Source organism: Camelus bactrianus, chromosome 14 (genome assembly GCF_048773025.1).
Source record: "Camelus bactrianus isolate YW-2024 breed Bactrian camel chromosome 14, ASM4877302v1, whole genome shotgun sequence".
NCBI classification, from domain to species: domain Eukaryota; kingdom Metazoa; phylum Chordata; class Mammalia; order Artiodactyla; family Camelidae; genus Camelus; species Camelus bactrianus.
Window position 1 is genome coordinate 70579239 of NC_133552.1, and position 18407 is coordinate 70597645.

General features: G+C 55.0%; 1 protein-coding gene across 1 annotated transcript in view; it reads left to right on the forward strand.

Annotated features, from left to right (window-relative positions):
• The window catches only part of TMCO3 (transmembrane and coiled-coil domains 3), a 25649-nt gene extending 13100 nt beyond the window's left edge, over positions 1 to 12549 (forward strand). The window contains exons 7-13 of the mRNA XM_074378603.1: positions 274 to 460; positions 1145 to 1262; positions 8345 to 8540; positions 9898 to 10048; positions 10575 to 10654; positions 11343 to 11492; positions 12290 to 12549. Coding sequence (XP_074234704.1) covers positions 274 to 460; positions 1145 to 1262; positions 8345 to 8540; positions 9898 to 10048; positions 10575 to 10654; positions 11343 to 11492; positions 12290 to 12403 — 996 coding nt within the window. The 3' untranslated portion in view covers positions 12404 to 12549. The remainder of the gene's footprint in view (positions 1 to 273; positions 461 to 1144; positions 1263 to 8344; positions 8541 to 9897; positions 10049 to 10574; positions 10655 to 11342; positions 11493 to 12289) is intronic.
• Positions 12550 to 18407: the final 5858 nt, after the last annotated feature.

Here is an 18407-nt window from a genome sequence, read left to right on the forward strand (position 1 = left end):
AAATCTGAACTTTTGAGAAACAGCTCTTGAGGGTGGACCTCTCCCCTCCTGATAGGACAATGGGGCCTGGTCGGCCAGTCACAGCTGAAGATGGACAGCGCTCCATGTCGGGGCTAGGCCTCTGTTCAGTTACCTGTGGGCTTCTGCCGTGTGGCCTGGGGCTCCTGTAGCTCATTTCCTGAGGTCAGACACCCCCGTGGTGGGCGAGCAGGTGGCAGCTGTCCCGGCTGTGGTGCCACCATGCCTGGCGTGCCGCCCTGTGTTCTCTCCCAGGTGTGGAAGATCTCCCTGCAGGGGCCCTGCTGCATGACGCTGCTCATGGTGGCCTGCGGCCTGTTGTGGGGACACGCTCTGCAGATCAGGCCCACTCAGAGCGTCTTCATCTCCACCTGCCTGTCCTTGTCCAGCACGCCCCTGGTGTCCAAGTTCCTGGTGGGCAGCGCCCGCAGCGAAAAGGAAGGTGGGTGGCCGTGTGCTCTGCGGTGCTGCAGCCATCACCGCTGTGTGAATCTGCCCCAGAGGCCTGCTCCCCACGGGGCCACCTGGTGGCTGTGCACACCTGTGCTCGTGTCCTGCCAGGGACCCCTGTTCCCCCAACCCCTCTGGACCGAGAAAGAGCCCTCTACGTGCTCGTGAATGTGGGTGGTTTGGGCCCCACTTAAACGAATCTGTGTTGAAAACCACCCTGTGGAATGCGGGTCAATGTGACGCCCACCTGCAGGGCCTCCTCACCTGGAGGCGGTGAGTGGAGCCTGTCAGAGAAGACCCTGCTGGGGGTGGGGCGTGCCTGGCACTGCCCGGCAGGTGAGGCGGGAAGGGGTGGCCAGGTCACTCTTGACCAGTGGGGGGTGGGCACAGCGAAATGAGCGTCAGTATCCAGGCCTGTCCTGTTCTTGCTTGCCGCGCCACCTTGTAGTGAGGTGGTTCTGTAACTAGGCAACAAGTGACGAGTGGAAATAAAATATCCTGGAGGTTTTCTTTACAAAAAATTGTTTAATCTTTAAAACGTTTCAGTGTTTCTTCTCAAGAGGTTTTAAAGTGTGTATTCTTATTAAAAGTATCAAAATTATTTCAGTTATTTTGAAAATGTGCACAATGACTGTTTTCACCTGAGACGCTGTAAAGTGAGGCTTCTCCCAAGCAGGCGATGTGGACTACAGCGCCGTGCTGCTCGGAATGCTGGTGGTGCAGGACGTGCAGCTGGGGCTGTTCATTGCTGTCATGCCCATGCTCATCCAGGCGGGGGCCGCCGCACACTCCAGGTACGGACTTTACTTCACATCACAGTTTGTTTTTCTGGTTTCAAATCATTCGTTTGTCAAAATATAACTTAATACGTCTTTCCAAAGGCTCAGTGAGAGCCTACGTGGCACAGGTGAGAGGCACAGAGTAGCAGTGGAGTCACACTGCGTGGGCTCAGACGCTCACCTGTGCATCGTGGGCCAACTACCAACCTCATGCTTCCTCGGCGTTGTCACTGTAAAGTGGAGATGACAGCAGTACTCACCTGGTAGGGGAGTTAGGGGTGAGTGAGCTGAGATGTGAAAGTGCTTGGAACACACCTGGACGCTGTGCGTGTGCGTGTGCGTGTCTGTGAGCTTTGTGTGTGAGGGCCATCGTGGGCCTCCTTGTCACCGTTGCCCCAGTCCCTCTTGCTGTTTCTGGATGAAATAATCCAAAACCGACACTGCACTTGCTTAGGTTCATGTGGAGAGAGAAGCCAAATGGGAAAAATAAATTAAGCCAGGAAGATGTGGGTTGTGTTGCACATACTGTCATGACAAGAGTACCTGCGAGGGAATAAAGGCACTTGGAAGACAGCGGGCGCCCTGCCAAGCGTAAAGGTAGGCTGCACGTGGGTGGGCTGTGAACCTGACTTTGTCGTGAACAAGTACACCATGTGCGTGTGAGTACCGTGCTTTGCTTCCAGAGGCTGCGCTTGCTTTATCTGTTACAGTAAAAGGAGAGCGTTGGTCAGAAACGGGCAGGCCTTCTGAAGTCTCTCTCAGAATCACTGGCGTGCTGAGGCCCGTCGCGTTCTTTGCTTCTGCCTCCCCCCTTTCGTGCTTGCTCATGTGCTGGCCAGACGCTGGCCCTTGTTGAGCCAGACGGCGAAAGCGGACGCCCTCGCCTCCTGCTGATCTTACAGGCACGGCGTTCGTTTTTGCACTGTTCAGTGTGACGTTAGCTCTGGGATTTTTGTAGATGTTCTTTGTCAAGTGGAAGGAAGTTCCCTTCCAGTCCCAGTTTGCTGAGAGTGTTTATCGTGAAGGGGTGTTGGATTTTGTCAGGTGCTTTTTCTGCGTCCTCTGATAGGAGCGTGTGGTTTTTCTTCACTAGCCGATTTACACTGAGTGGTTTTTGAAAGCTGAACCAGCCGTGCACACTTAGAATAAATCCCACCGGTCATGATCTACGTGGAACTCTTTTTGTGCGTTGCTTCATCCAATTTGCCAATATTTCATTGAGTTTTTTATGTCTAAGTCCACGAGAGATACGGGTTTGCGGTTTTCTTTTTCTGTTCTCTTTTTATGTGGTTTTGGTATTGGGGTAATAATAGGTTTATAAAATGATTTGAGAGGTATTCCTGCCTCTTCCATTTTCTAGAAAATATTGTATAAAATTACTGTTAATACTTTGTTAAATGTTTGTGGATTCTCCAATGAAACCATCTGGGTCTTGAGGTTTCTTTTTGTGGAGTTTTCTTAAATTACGGATTCAATTTGCTTAGTAGTTACAGGGCTACTCAAATTATCTACTCATATTGTTGGCTGCGGCTAGTTTGGTTTTTTGAGGAATTGGTCCATTCAGTTTCATTTATCGAATTTAAATGCAAGGAGTTGTTTCTAGAATTTCTTTATTTTCATTTTGCTGTAAGAGCCGCAGTGGTAGCCTCTGTTCATTCTTTATTACTCTTTTCTCAGAACCAGCCCCTTGTTTCATCGACTTGTCTCTTTGTTTCTCTGTTTTCAGTTTCATTGGTTTCTACCCTCATCTTTACTGTTTCTTTCCTTCTGTTTGCTCTGGGTGTATTTTGCTCTTCTTTTGTAGGTTCTTGTGGTCTGAACTCAGACCACTGACTTGAAACTGTCCTTCTCTTCTGCTGTAAGTATTCAGCGCTGTAAACGCCTTCACAGCACTGTTAGCTGCACTCACTTACTTCTATCCACTGTGTTACTTTCATTTAGTTAAGTGCATTTTTAATTTTTGAAGCCTTTCCTTTGACACTTCCTCTCCGACCTGTGGCCTCTTTAGAAGTATGCTGCTTATTTCCAAGTGTTTGGCGGCTCTGCTGTCTTTCATCATTGATTCTGGTTTGGGTCCGCTGTGGTAAGAACACACACTTTGTGTGATCCCAGTTCTTTTGAGTTTGCTGAGGTCCATCTGGTGGCCCCGGACATGGTCTGGTAAATGCCCCAGAGTCACTTGAAAGCGGAACGCGTGTTTGGTGGTGTTGAGGAGAGTACTCACGCTGTCTGTCGGGTCCCGGGTGCTGGCTGTGTGCTCGGGTCTGTCTGCGCGCTCGCTGGAGCTCTGCCGCTTGACGAGGGAGGCGGTGGTGAAGCCCAGTTACAGCTCCTGTCTGCTGCTGCTTTGGGTCCCGTCAGCTTTTGCTTTGTCTCCTCTGGGGCTCTTTGTTTGGTGCACACACATGTGGGACCGTCTCGTTCTCCTGGTGGGCAGCCCCGCTTGTCACTCTGTAGGACCCCCTGTGTTTCCAGTGACTGTCCTGCTCTGAGACCCACTTTGTCTAATACTAGCTTTTTTAAAATTAACGTGCGCAGTGGTGCACCTGCCCCACCCTGTACGTCAGCCGCTTATGCCGTTGTGTCTGAAGTGAATTTCTTACAGACGACACACTGTTGGATGGTTTTTTTGATCCACTCAGCAAATCTCTGCCTGTTTTAAGTGGTGTGTTGAGACCGTTGACATTTAAGGTAATACTGCCGTGTTAGGGTGTGAGGCTCTCACTTTGTTGTTTGGTTGTTGCTTTGTTGTCTCTGTTTCTTGCTCCTTTTTTTCATTTTGCTTAGCTCCCTGTGGGTTATTTCTAAGGGTCCATCTTGATTTGTTTGTAGTGTCTGTGAATAATTGCTTCGTGTGATTTCTTTGTGGCCGCTCACGGCATCGCAGTGCCCCCGCAGCTCACTCAGCCTGCCGTCCGCGCCTGGCTGCGCGTGGAAGGTCTCCCCAGCTTCCGTGCGGTGGGGGTCCTCCTTTTCTCTCGGGGCCCTTTGCTCCCCCGCTTCTTAAACGTCATCGTTGTCTTTCTCTACTTAACGCTGAGCACCACGTCAGCTGGTGCAGAAAGCCGCGTCAGTATCAAACGGGGCGTCTCCAGCTCCCGGGAGCGTGGCTGTCCTACTCGCTCCTCTTGCCCGTCCTCTCCTTCCTCCCGTCTCAAGTCCAGGTCTCCTCCCGCCTGGGGACTCGTCAGGTCACTCCTGCTGCCGCTGGCGGCGCATCCTCTCGGTGTCCTTTGTTCCTGGTGGGCGCGGCCGCCGGCCCTCGGTCTGCAGCAGACGTTTCCGTTCCTTTCGGAGCTCGGAGGTGCACTGCTCCCCCGGCCTCCGTGGCCCCAGAGGGGAGCCGGCTCAGGCCCGTGTTTCTCCACAGACGGCGCACGGCTGCTCTCTGGCTGCTCTCGGGAGTTTCCCTTGCTTTTAGTTTTCAGAAGCTTAGTTATGACGCGTCTTGGTGTCTTGGTTTGGGCTCCGCAGCAGACACTGATCGCAGACGTGCATTTCCCACAGTCACAGAGGCTGGAGTCTGGGATCAGGGTGCGAACCCCCCGACCTGCCCTCCCACTGTGTCTCGGTGCAGGGGAGGGGGGCTCAGAGCCCTCTGGTCCCTTCTCGCAAGGCCACTCATCCAGTCGCAGCCCCTCGTGACCGCGAGGAAGCCTGTCAGCTCCCAAAGGCCCCTCCAGGGACCGCACCGTGGCTCTGGTGCTGGGGTGGGGGATGCGTTCAGTCCCGACGCCCTCTGGTTGATCCCATGTGGTGCTCGCTCGCCTTTGAGGCTGGGGGTTTGTAACTCCTGCCCGATTTACTGGTTTTGCCTGTTGCTTCCTCAGGACTGTCAGCCCCTCCTGCCCTCTCCTTCTGGGGGTCTGTCTCTGAGACACGTTTCCATCTGTCGTTCCGACTTGGTGAAGTCTGTTGGTCTGTCCTCAAGCTCCCTGGTCCAGCCTCTGGCACCCCCCGCTCCACGAGCCTGTCCAGCAGGTTTCGTCTTGTTTGGTGGTATGACTTGCACGTGAGTCTTTTTGTAACTTCTGTTTCTTTGCTGAGATTTTCTATTTTTTCATTTGTTTCAAGATAATTTTTAATTGCTGTTGGGTCATTTTTATGATTTAAAATGATGTAGAATCTTTGTCAGACCAGAGAACCCTTGTCCTGACGTTGGAGCTTCATCAAGCATGGCTTCCCGAGTCTTCGTGTGATGAGTGGTTTTCAATTGTGTCTTGGATGTTTCACATCTTATGAGTCTCAGATCCTGTAATCATTTTTTAAAGGCAGCGGTGGCACAGCAGTGTGGGGCCCCTGCAGCCACGAGTCAGACACTGAGATGGGCGTGCGGGAGAGGTCACGGCCACGTGCATCCTGATGGCTGGAAAGTGGAGCGGCCCCCACACCCAGTAGCTAGATGAGTAAACGTGCTCTGCCCACACAGGCCGGCGTCCTTCCACACCTGGAGGGACGAGGCGCCGATGCCGCCCCGTGTGGAGCCCTGGTCCACGCGAACAGCCGACTAGTGGTTCCCGGGCCAGGGGCAGGGGACGGGGTCAGTGCTCAGTGGCATAGGTGGCAGATACGGTCAAGGTTGAGGTGATGGTTGTACAGCTTTGTGAATATGCTAGAAACCACTGCACTGTATGCTTTAAATGAGTGATTCATAAGGAATGAGGTTTATATCAAAGTTGTTAAAAATTATATTCAGTATTTTATCTACATAAGGAAGAACATGGAGACTAGAAATAAACGAGGTGTTAACGATTTTTCTGCTGGTAGACTAATGATTACTGTGATTCTGCTGTGTACTGTATACACGTCTCTGTATGACTTGGGAAAACCTCTTTCCAATTTTGATAACCAGGAAAATTTATGGTAAAAAAAGTTCAAAGAAATAAAATCAGTTGTAATGTTAATATGAACATTGCCTCGTTATCGAGGTTTATTCAGAATTATTCTTGATCTGTCCTAAAAGAAAGAACTTCTTCCCTCCAGACGCTTCACAGGTGAAGAACAGGACACGGGGACTGTGACGAGAACATGTCTTTAAAAAAAGTAATTCGAATTACTAGGATTAAAATCTTGCAAAACCATAGAAGTTCTACAAGAAAGTGTGGATGAAAGCATTTCCAAGTATTGAGGGTGCGGGGGCCGTTCTACTTCAGGCAGAACACAAATCCCAGGAGGCGTGAAGGACCAGAAGGGTGGCCGGCGTCACCGAAGTCTTGTGTTTTGTTTAAATACACATGCACCCGCACAAACACACATACACAGGCACACGGACACGTGTGTGCACACGTGTGCACACGTGTGCAGGAGCATACTTGGTCAGCAGGTCAAAGACAGATGGAAAAGAGGTGTTTGTACACGTTGTATCTTATTTTTTAAATTGAAGTTTGCTTGATTTACAGACAGAGGGTTACGTTTCCTATTTGATAAAGATCTACAAATTAATGAGAAAAGTGAGACTGACCCAGCTCACACGCAGGTGAGCAGGGAGAACAGGCAAGTGCGAGATGCTCCCCGTCCCACCGAGGAGGGGCCAGCGGCCCTTCTCCCTGCCGCGACGCGATGCCCGGGGTGGGGGTCTGTCGAGCATGGGCCGCGCACGAGCTAGCCCACAGAAGCCTGTCCGACACAGCAGAACCTGCCCGCAGACGCAGGACACAGACACGTGGTGCAGGCAGGTGGTGCCGCACGTGCTCAGCTACTCCCGGGAGCAAAGCTCTTGCCGACACGGGAGCAGGTGGAGAAGTGAGGACACAGGATGGGGTGTCCTCGTCGTGCACGTGCAGTACGGGTGTGGGGCACAGGTGACACTTGAGCTAGTGGGAACATCGCAGGGTCGTCTTTAAAGAGATTGGCTTGGGCTTCTTGTGTGTGTGTTTCTGAGCTGGTTGGCAGTGTGTGCGACAGACGGGGGCGCTGGCTTTGAACACAAGCCTGGCGTGGAGCCGTCACCGCGACATGGGCTCTGTTGGGATGGCGCTCCTGTACCAGCTCACTAAGGCAGCCCGACACCTGAGCAACTGTAACTGCGGGCTGGTGTGGGACAGCACGCCTGTCTAGGGACTGGGACGGGTGGACGGTGTGTGTGAAGGGCCCACAAGCAGACTTCCAGTGTGGGCAGGAGCCAGGCAGAGGGTCACAGCAGGGGAGGGGGCGGGAGCGGCTGGGACCACTTCAGACAGCAGGGCCTCTGAGGCAGGAATGTACAGGCACAGACCCTGGGGCGGGGCCTGTTGAGGAGCAGAGGGGCCATGGGGAGGGGCAGCTGGGGTCGCGGGGGCGGAGCGCTGGGTGCGGGGGTCCAGCCGTGGCCGCTGGGGTTGGGAGATGGGCAGGACTTCAAGCCCATCCTGTTCCTGCCAGGTCTTTGGACCCGCTGTCTCACATGGACTGTCTGTCCTGAGCATTAATAGGCCAGTGTGTTCACCGCACACACCCTGGGACGCGTCTGGAGCTGCGATCATCGGCCTGACTGCCGGGGTGAATTCTCTCTTAGCAGCCAGATTCAGTCTTCCGTCAGGAACTTTTAAACCAGGATTTCGGGCTGACTGGTTTCCTAAATACAGTGGAGAGCTGGGGCCAAAAAAATACATTGCTAGAAATACTGCAAATACTCCACAGTGCCTTTCTCCTGAGGGTCTTTGGGTTGAGATCTTAAGAACGTATTGAGCTGGGAATAGCATATTCTGAAAAGAGCCTAGTACAGAGTCCTCTCCACGACTAAACAGACATAAAACTCAGAGTTCTGGCTTGGGATAAGGGAACGCTTTTCTGAAAGTTGCTGGGATACCGGCCTTGCTCGCTATGCTGAGCCCACAGCAGTGTCTCCGTGCGACGTTGCCTCCCGAGACCTTCTGTCTGCTGTCTACTGGGACGCGTGAGCTGTCGGCCGGGAGCCAGTGCGCCCGTGACGCGTGCTCACTGGAACGCAACTCGGCTTCTGTATTTAATTCAAGTAACTTACTTTCTGAGGTTAATGCTTGAGGAGTTTTACTTTAACATTCAGAAATGAAGCGTGTGTGGTTTGGGTAACTTGTTTTGTGGTGGGAGGGGAAACAGCAAAGGCCGTCGCATGGTGAGTTGGCCGCTCTCTTCCGCAGCGTGGCCGTGGAGATCGCGCGGCTCCTGGCCCTGGCCGGCCAGACCCTGCTGTCGCTGGCCGCGGTCCTGCTGCTCTGCTTGGCCATGAGGACGTTCGTCGTGGGGCCGTACTGCCGCAAGCTGCACGCGGAGAGCAAGGGGAACAAAGAGATCCTCGTCCTGGGCGTCTCCGCCTTCACCTTCTTCATGCTGACGGTAACCCTCAGTGCCTGCCTTTTGTGGTCCGCCGCTGTTGGTTCCTCAAGAGCCCGTGCTCGATTCTCCGTCTTGTTTTACCTGAACGCTGTTAGCGTTCTATTCTGCGCATGCCGTGCCGCCTGGCAGTGCTCCCCGGGCCCGCGGGCGCCTGCTGGGTGAGCCCTGGGGCGGTGCCCACCCCGGCTTCAGCTCTCTGTCCATCCTACCTAAGTGGGAGGAGCAGCTGGGGACAGTCGTCAGTTCTCTGTGACGAGAACCTTCTTCCCCACGATGTGGGCAGCTGAGCAATGAGGCTTGTTTTGGAAGCAGCCTTCTCACTTGAAGGACAGCTTCTCGTGAGGGAGTCGGGGCGATCCTGGGAGACCCCGAGATGTCTGAGCTGTGTGGGATCAGCAGACCACAGATAGCCCCCAGAGAGAAGGAGGCCCGGGGTCACACGGACACCCAGACCCGCCTCACACGTCTGGACACTCAGGTCTGTGATGGACCCTTGTTTTCACATTGCTTCCTCCAGTTGTTCGGACCGTGTCAGACAGGAGTTGACAGCACAACTCTGAGTTGTCCCCACCGGCCCTTGGGTCTTCTCTACCCCGTGTCCCCGGAGCCCTGGCCGCAGGTGCCGGGCTGGCGAGGTGCGGACGCTGAGCTGCCGTGTGACAGGCGTTAGGAGCCGCGGGGAGTGAAGCTGTGTCCACCGGGGCCCCGTGTGTTCCTGGGGCCCGGGGCCCCTTCCAGGAGAGTGTGGCCCCAGGACCGGGCCCGTGTGGGGCCTGCACGTCCGCGGCTGGTTTCCCTGGGTGGCTGAGCCGGTCCCCCGCCCGCGTCCTCACTGACACGGTGCTTCGGGGGCCGTCAGTCCTGTTGGGGGCTTCTTGTCGGCCTTGGGGGTTTCATTTCCCCGACAGCCAGCGAAGTGAGCACTCTGTGCTCCCCGGGGACGGGCTCCTGGGGACAGGCTCCTCAGGGACAGGCCTGTTAGCGTTTTCAGGTTGTTTCCTATTGGTTACCTGCTTACTCATCTGTGGTTTTATACGTTCTGGCAAATTTTTGTCAGTTTTTTTTTTACTGAGATGAAATTCACACAGCAGATTCCCTGTTTCAACCAAGTCAGTGTGCAGTTCTGCGGTTTTTGGCATATTCACGATGCGGTGCAGCCGTCATTGCTGTCCAGCTCCGGCCACTGTCGCCCAGAAGAACTGTGTCCCTGTTCTGCCTGCCTGGGCCCTGCAGAGCCGCACTGCTGCCCTCTGTTCCTGCCACGCCGCTGCTCGTGGAGACAGCCCACCAGGTCCAAGGGGCCGGGGTGGCCCTCCACTGTGCGTGTGCCTGCTGCGAGGCATGTCCTTCCCCCTAGGTCACCGAGCTGCTGGACGTGTCCATGGAGCTGGGCTGCTTCCTGGCCGGAGCCCTCGTCTCCTCCCAGGGCCACGTGGTCGCCGAGGAGGTTGCATCCTACATGGAGCCCGTCCGCGACTTCCTGGCCATCGTGTTTTTCGCATCCATAGGTGACCTCCCCCTCCGAGGAGACGCCGCACTGGCGTCTGTTTGCGCAGGCTCCCATAGGAGCTGGTCTCAGAAGGGGAATCTTACATAAAAGCAGGGAACGTTTGACCTCAGGGACGTAAATCAGTTGGTCATCCTTCGTGGTGCTCAGTGGGTTGACGTTGGAGCGTCAAAACGAAGTCTGGGAGGAAATCCTAACTTTAATACAAAAACTAAACTGGTGCTGCCTGGAGTCCCCGTGTCTGGGTCTCTAGCTGGTAAGGGAGGCTGTGGTCACACCTGAAGTCACAGCACGTCTCTCTGGCACCTCCCTGTCCACGTGCCTGCACTGGGCCCGCAAGGCCCCAGGAGACCCCGAGGTTCACATGGAAATGGGAGGGGGGTTGCACTGAATCACCAGGCTCTCTGCTGAGAGTCTCTGGGTGAGAGGGCAGGTTTGGACACCCTTCCTGTCCCTGACGGAGGAGGGGACACCAGGGCCTGGGAGGCTGGCCCCCGAGCCCAGCACGTGACACATCCGTCCTGCAGGTCTTCACGTGTTCCCCACCTTCGTGCTGTATGAGCTGTCCGTCCTGATGGTGCTCACGCTGTCGGTGGTCGTCGTGAAGGTACCAGCCCCCCTGTGGCCCTGACGGGGAGGTCACCTGTTGTGGTTGTGCCGGCCACGCAGCGCCCCTGCTGTCTGCCTGAGCTGCGCCGTCCCCCTAGCACCACTGAGCCGTGCGGGGCTCTGGGAGCAGGGTGATCCTTCGTCTCAGGACTTGTGCTGAGGATGTAGAGTGAAAAAGTGGGAACTGGAGGAACCGCTTTCTGGCTCCTCCGGGAAACCTGCCCTGTGATTTGACTCCTATCCTGAGTGAGTCTGGGAAACCACTGCCCCACCCTGTGAGGCAAACGGGCTTTTTAACAGCCACTTCCCACCTGTCTGTTCTCCGGGACGACACATTGTTGAGGTGGGACGGGTGCCTGCTCAGTAGCTGCCTGGCTTTGCGGTTATGAAACTGACCCGAGGTTTCCAGAGTCCCTGGTGGCTGCGGAGCTGCTCTACCCGCTCCCAGCTGTTGACGCTGGCTTTCGCTTACGTCTTATGAAAAGTAAACCTTCCATTCTGAACGCTGCATGACGTTTAGTGCTATGAACTTAGTTTGGTGGGAAGGCCCCGCTTCTGCTGGTGAACCTGAGCCCCTGCTTCCCGGGGCCCAGGTGGCGTATCTGGACAGTCTCTGTCGGTTGGTGTGTCCCCCTGTGGGTGGGGCTCAGGGCTCTGGCCAAGCCAGTGACCGGCCACCCTCACAGTTTGTCCTGGCAGCCCTGGTCCTGTCCCTCCTCCTGCCCAAGACCAGCCAGTATATCAAGTGGATCGTGGCCGCGGGGCTGGCCCAGGTCAGCGAGTTCTCTCTGGTCCTGGGGAGCAGAGCACGCAGAGCCCGGGTCATTTCTCGGGAGGTGAGTCTCTGCCCGCTTGGCTGCTGGCGGCAGGGGTCGGGGCAGGGGTGGCCGCGGGGCTGGCCCAGGGCAGCGAGTTCTCTCTGGTCCTGGGGAGCAGAGCGCGCAGAGCCCGGGTCATTTCTCGGGAGGTGAGTCTCTGCCCGCCTGGCTGCTGGCGGCAGGGGTCGGGGCAGGGGTGGGCTCAGGGGTGAGTCCCCGGCTCACCCTGCATGACGCTCCTTCTGCAGCGGCAGGTGTGTCAGGAGGTGGGACAAGGTCCCTCCAGGGCTTCCCGTGAAGGACGAGACCCGCCCTCACAGCCAAGGCCCTAGCTTGCGTGTCGGTGGTGCTGAGAACCGGGAAGGTGTGCAGTAAATGCCATCTGACCTGCACCTTCGGCGCCCGAGACCAGGCCGGGGTCCCGTCTGCTGGGATGACGCCGGGCCGGGCCCGTGGGTTTGTAGGCACACGGCCTCCTCCGTAGTTGTTTCTGTTTGAAGCTACTTGTGACCTTGGTCCCCTTCTGCCATCTGGGCTGCTTTTTGCCCTTTTGGAACTTGCAAGGCTGGATGCTTGAAGCCAGGACAGGGTCTGCCCCCTGTCCCCGCCTTAGGCGACCCAGTCCTGCTGCTGAAAAAGCCCACCCTCTGAGGGACGCCCGCCCACCTGCCCCTGACAGGACACGGGGACGCTGCTGGACTCAGACTGAAACGGTCTGCGTGCGTCTCAGTGTCAGGGAGAGGGCGCACAGGGGTTGGGGGGTGGGGTGGGCGCACCTCTTCTGAGCAGGGATGACGCAGCCGCACCTGTTGCAGGTGTATCTCCTCATCCTGAGTGTGACCACGCTCAGCCTCCTCCTGGCCCCGGTGCTGTGGAGGGTGGCCATCGCCAGGTGTGCGCCGAGACCAGAGAAGCGGTCCAGCCCCTGAGCACCCATGGGGCCCGGTGGACATTCAGGGTCTGTTGTCCACGTCCTGCGACCTCCTACGTCGGGGACTGGGCCCTCTGCTCACAGGTCCTGGTGTCACTGCTGAGTTTCAGAATCTCCCAAACAAGCTGTCGCGCTCAGCTGACGCTGCACCTCCTTCCTACAAACTGCCTGGACTGTTTGCCTGGATGTGCCTTTTCCTGAAATTATGTTAACTTTTTAGTATTTCATCAGTTTGTGTTCTTTTGGTAAAGAAAAAAATTGAGGCTTTTTTATTTATTGTTGAACTTTACTTGTAATCTGTCAATATTTGTTATTAAACGTTTCTGTGATGTGAAATTTTAATTCTGGCAACGGGTTTGGAAGGTCACTTTTAATCCTTAAAGCCTATGTTTTCTAAAATAAGACAAATGTCTTATAAACATCTACTTGCTTTTTAGCACAATTTTAAATAAAACACTTTCATGTCAGTTTTATTAGGTATGTCATTCTTTTAAAACATTTAGTTTCGAATCATAAGAATATGCGTTCTTTAATAAAGATCATTTATGGTCACAGTTAATTAATGGAATGTATTGAAAATCTGTTTTTTAGTAGGTTTTTGTGTTCAACTAATCTTTGCCAGTTTTTTAAGTTAGGTTCCACATCTCACCCCGCTGCTGTGGAGGTCAGATGAGCACAGAGCTATTCACGTGGCCTGAGCTCTAACTTCGGATTGCAACTGTAGTTTGGCGATTGTGTGCCCTGTCTTAGGAAACCACGTGGCTGAAGCTCTGATCCTGACGAAGTGGACTGAGTGGAGATTTCCTGGAAACAGCGGCCTTAAGAGCCCAGCGGCTTGACCGGGACTCTTGCAGGGACAGGCACGTCCAGTGTGATCCGGGCGGCAGACGTAAATGGTGAGCTGCAGGAAAACAAAGTGCGTCAAGATGAGGTCAGGCGTGTCTGGTGCAAAGCCAGTCGGTGGAGAAGTGATGTAACGTCCCTGTTCTTAGGCACTGGCATTGGCTTCACTCATTTCTAAACCGGCCGACCCGTGCTGCTCCCTCCGGGTCCCGCGCAGGCGGGAGGCACCCGGGCAGGGCTGCTCCGCGGAGGGCCCCCCCGCCCGTCACATGGTGCCTCATCTGTCCTCAGGCCACCCCCTGGCACCCACGGCGGGGCCAGGAGCCCTTAAATTGCGCCGAATGAGACCTGCTCCATGTGCTGACTTCAGATTTTCCCCAAAAGCGGAGTTAACATCACTGTTAGCGGCCCAGACGGTTGGGACTCCCTGCAGCTCCCCCCACCCCACTCCAGCCCCAGGACCTGGCCTCTTCCCCTCCTCCCGGTGGTGCCCTCACCCGCACCTCTGGTCCTTGCCACCCACAACCATGCTCCCGTCTGCCCCGCCCTGGACCCGCAGCCCCTCCCTGCCCAGACTGGCTGAAGGCTCGGAGCCCTGCCTCCCCCTTCCCCCTGTCCTGGGGCTGCAGGCTGCCCGCCGCCCAGGGTCCCAGCACTGACCCATCCTGGCTCCACCGGGCGTGTGTGGCTAGAACGAGCCATGAGTCCAGGGACAGAGCCTTTGCTGACCGGCCGGCAGGGACAGCGCCGTCTTGAATTTGAAAATCGGTGTCTGGTTTGAGTCTGTTCCTACCAATGTCCGAGACGTGCCTGGAGAACTGAGCTTCCAAACCTGGGGGAGCTGAAGGCAGACTGGGAGAAGGGGTCTGGGCTGCCGCCCACAGCACACCTGGACGCCACTGGCATGGTGCCCTGGGTCAGGTGTGACACCTGAGCTCTGACCTGAAACTTCCATGACCCCATGCACCCAGCTCTTCCGCCTCGAGGACCACGCACGTCACGTGTGCTTCAAACTGTCAGCACTCATGCCGGCTATCCTGCCGTTGTCTCCTGAACTTGTCGCAGCTGGGGCCGTCCTGGTCCTCCATTTCCTGAGGCTCTGTGAGCCTGCAGTGAGCAGGCTGGCGTAAGGCAGCTCCTGGCTCGCATATGGGAGCTCTGGAACTTTCTTCAGGCCTGAAGGAATCGGGAAGGTCAAACACCAGACAGCCACACGGTGTCTGAGGTGTGAGCACCAGACGGCCGTGTGGCCACAGGTGTGGACTGAGGCGTGAGTCGCGGCTGCTGCAGTGAATCTTTAACGGGCGATCAGTTGCGAAAGACCTGCCTCTGTTAGCTTCAGCAACAGAAGTAAAATTACACCCTTGTGCACCACCGATGACACGAAAGCGGTGGGGAGGGTGTGTGGGAGTGAAGGTGGCTTTTCTGCCTCTAGGAGGCAGGCACAGGGAGGCTCCGTGACCGGCTCAGATGTGAAAGCCGGGCAGATGGGAGCGCTGGGACCGGGAGGAGTGTGCTGGCGAGTCTGGAAGGCTCCGGGAGGGGCATGTGTGCTGGCTGGACGTGCTGGTGGGCACAGCTCGGCGGGGAGTGTTCTGGGAGGTCGTTCCTGACAACTCCCAGCCTGAGCAGAGTCATGGCTGTGCCGGGTCTTGGCGAAAGGTGAGAACAGTTACCAAAGCAGAGAGCCCCGGCGGAGGGTAGGGGTGCTCTCTGCGTCCTTGAGAGCGTTACTCCACGGCGTGTGGTGGCAGGTGATGCAGAAGAAGGTTAAGTGAAGGAGAGAGCAGCTGCCCGACACGTCCCCTGGGGCCAGAGCGTAGAGGCGATAGTGTCCGACTTGGACACAGTGTTTCCTGCACCTGAAAGGAGTCGTGGTGCTGGAGCCCAGGAGGGGTCAAGGCGCGGCACAGACTCAGGACCGACAGCAGGGTGAGCGTGGGGCCCTCGGTGCCAAGAGCAGGTGTGGGCGTATGGGGCCGTGGCCCCAGGTGAGGCCGAGACCCCACCGGCCGTGAGCAGACAGCTCCTCAAGGCCACCAGATGGACGTCCCGAGGATGGTGGAGTAGGGAGACCCTGAGCTTGCCCCCTCCCTCGAGCAGACCAGATCACAGCTGTTTACGGAGCACCTATCGATAGGAACAGCTTGAAGGCTAGCAGGAAAGGCTGTCACAACTGAGGATAAAAGAAGGAACCACAGCAGAATGGGGGATGGGGGCGGAGATGCAGAACAGCCAAGACCTGCACGCCTGGGCGGGCGACCCACGAGTGGGAGGATGATCCCAGTTGTGGGCTTTCCCCCAAGGGGCAAGGGGTCTGAGTCCCACACCAGGACCAGCAGTTCCCAAAACATTTGGCTCTGAAGGCCAGTGGGGCTTGGGTACAAGAGAGCCGGAGGGCTGTGGGGACAGATTCTGTTTGTAAAGGGTGCACACAAAATCTCACCCCTGCTCCAAGACCCAGTGCAGAGGCAATGATTTGAAGGCGCCCTGGGTCAGACGCACTTAGTGATCTTGGAGGGCCTCCTGGAGAAGCAGGAGGCCCTGGGCTCCACTGGGAACACAGATGCTGGCACAGCCCCTCTGGGGAGCTGGTTCCGCCACGAGGATGCCTGTGCTGGCAAGTGCCATTCTGTAGCCCTCCCTCTGTCCAGCCTACTGGGGCCAGGGGCTTACCCGCCCACCAGCTGGTCAGCGCCAATCAGGGACCCCACAGGCCAAGCAGCCAACTGTGTAGGGACCCAGCCTCACCCACCAGTGGACTGGCACCAGCACCAGGATGTCCCAGGCCCCACGGCCATCCCCCCTTAGCCTGGGTCCCAGCCACACCCACCAGCATATTGGCACCAATCCTCGGACCCCCGGACCCTGCAGTCAGCCATTCTGAGACCTGGCCCCACCCACCAGGGCCAGCAGCCTCTGCACGTGGCAGGGCCTGGCAGCCAGTGGGACCAGGGGCAGCCATGCCTACCAGCACACCCACAGTGATCAGCCCACCACGGCGGAAGGGCACATGCAGCCCACGTAGGGAGCACCCCTAGTGCATGTCACTCACGTGACCAGAGGGGAGGCAGCTGCTGGGACCTGTAGAACATCTGCTGTGTAACCACCTCTCCAAGATCAGAAGTGTGACCAGCCTAACTACTACCTAGAAGTAAGTGCGAAGAATCAGGCCAGACGAGGAGGCAGAGAAACACGTTCCAGATGATGGAACAAGACAAGACCGCAGAACAGCTAAGCAAACTGGAGCTGAGCGTCTACCTGATAGAGATTTAGAGGTCAGTATCTTTGAGATGCTCAGTGAACTCAGGAGAAGAATGGACAGCACAGTGCAAAGTTTCACACAGAGCTAGAAAAAGGTAAAGAAGAACTGAACAGAGCTGAAGAACACAATACCTGGAATAAAATGTATGCCAGAAGGAATCAACAGTAGATTAGATGCTACGGAGAAACAGATCAGTGAGCTGGAAGATGGAGTAGTAGAAATCATTGCTGCTGAACAGGAAAAAGAAAGGAGAATTTTTAAAAAATGAAGTGAGTTTAAGGGACCACCAGGATAATATCAAGTGTACTAACATCTGTGTAACAGGGGTCCCAGAAGGAGAAGAGAGAAAGTAAGGGGCAGAGGGCTGATTTGAAGAGATAATAGTTGAAAACTTCCTTAACCTGGGAAAGGAAACAGACATCCAAGTCCAGGAAATGCAGAGTCCCAAAAGGATCAACCCAAAGAGAAACACACCAAGAGACATACTAATTAAAACGGCGAAAAGCAAAGATAATGAGAGGATATTAAAAACGGCAAGGGGAAAGCAACAAGTCACACACAGGGGACTCCCATCAGCCCATCAGTGGCCTTTTCAGCAGGAACCTGCAGGCCGGAGGGGAGGGACACGGCATGTCCCAGGTGATGAACGGGGAAGCCTACAAGCAGGAGCACCTCGCAGGGCTTCTGCTTCAGCTGAAGGAGAAACCAAGTTCTGCAGGTGAGCAGGACGCCGTCCAGGAGGGATCACATGCCAGGCCACAAGGTGATACTCAGTAAATCTAAGAAGGTTGAAATCGTACCAGACATCTCTTTCAGCCATAACAGCGTGAGACTAGAAATCAGCTGTGAGGGTAGAAACAAGAAGAACACAGACACGTGGAGGCCAGACAGTCCGTGGGCCACCAAAGGAATCAATGAGGAAATTAAAACAAATACCTGGAGACAAATGAAAACGGAAACACAAGGATCCAGAATCTATGAGGTGCAGCAAAGGCGGTTCTCAGAGGGGAGTTTATGGTGATACAAGCTACTTGGAGACAAGGGAAGTCCCCAACAACCCAACCTTACACTTTTTAAAGGAGCTTGAAAAAGAGCAGACAAAACCCAGAGTTAGTAGGAGGAAGAAAATAAAGATCAGAGCAGGAAAAATGGAGACGAAAGAAAGAAAGAAAAGGAAGGAAGGAAAGAAGGAGGGAAGAAAAAGAAAGAAAAGTTCAATGAAACTAAGAGCTTGTTCTTTGGAAAGGTAAACAAAATTGGTGAACCTTTAGCCAGACTCATCAAGAGAGAAAGAGAGGGGGCCCAAATAAGATGAGACATGGAAAAGAGGTTACGTCCACACCACAGAAACACACGGGATCGTAAGAGACCACTGCAAATGTCTATACACCAGTTAAAAGGACAGCCTAGAGGGAGTGGGTAAACGCCTAGAAATGTACAGCCTCCCAAGACTGAATCAGGAAGAAATAGAAAATATGAGCAGACCAATGACCAGAAATGAACTGAGCAATCAAGAAGCTCCCATCAAACAAAAGTCCAGGTCCAGATGCCCTCATGGGCGAATTCTGCCAAATGTTTAAAGAAGAGCCTGTCTCAAACTATTCCAAAAAACTGAATAGGAAACAATGCCCCAAAGTTATTCTATGAGGCCATCATCACCCTGATACCAAAACCACACGAAGGTATTACCAAAAACAGAGAAAATTGTAGGCCAGTATCACTGCTGAATGTTAAGATGCAAATATCCTCCACAAAATATTAGAAACTCAATTCACAACACATTAAGAGAATCACACACCAAGATCAAGCGGGGTTTTTTCCCCAGGGATGTGAGGATGGTTCGATAGCTGCAAATCAGTCTGTGTGAGACACCACAGTAACAAACTGAAGAATC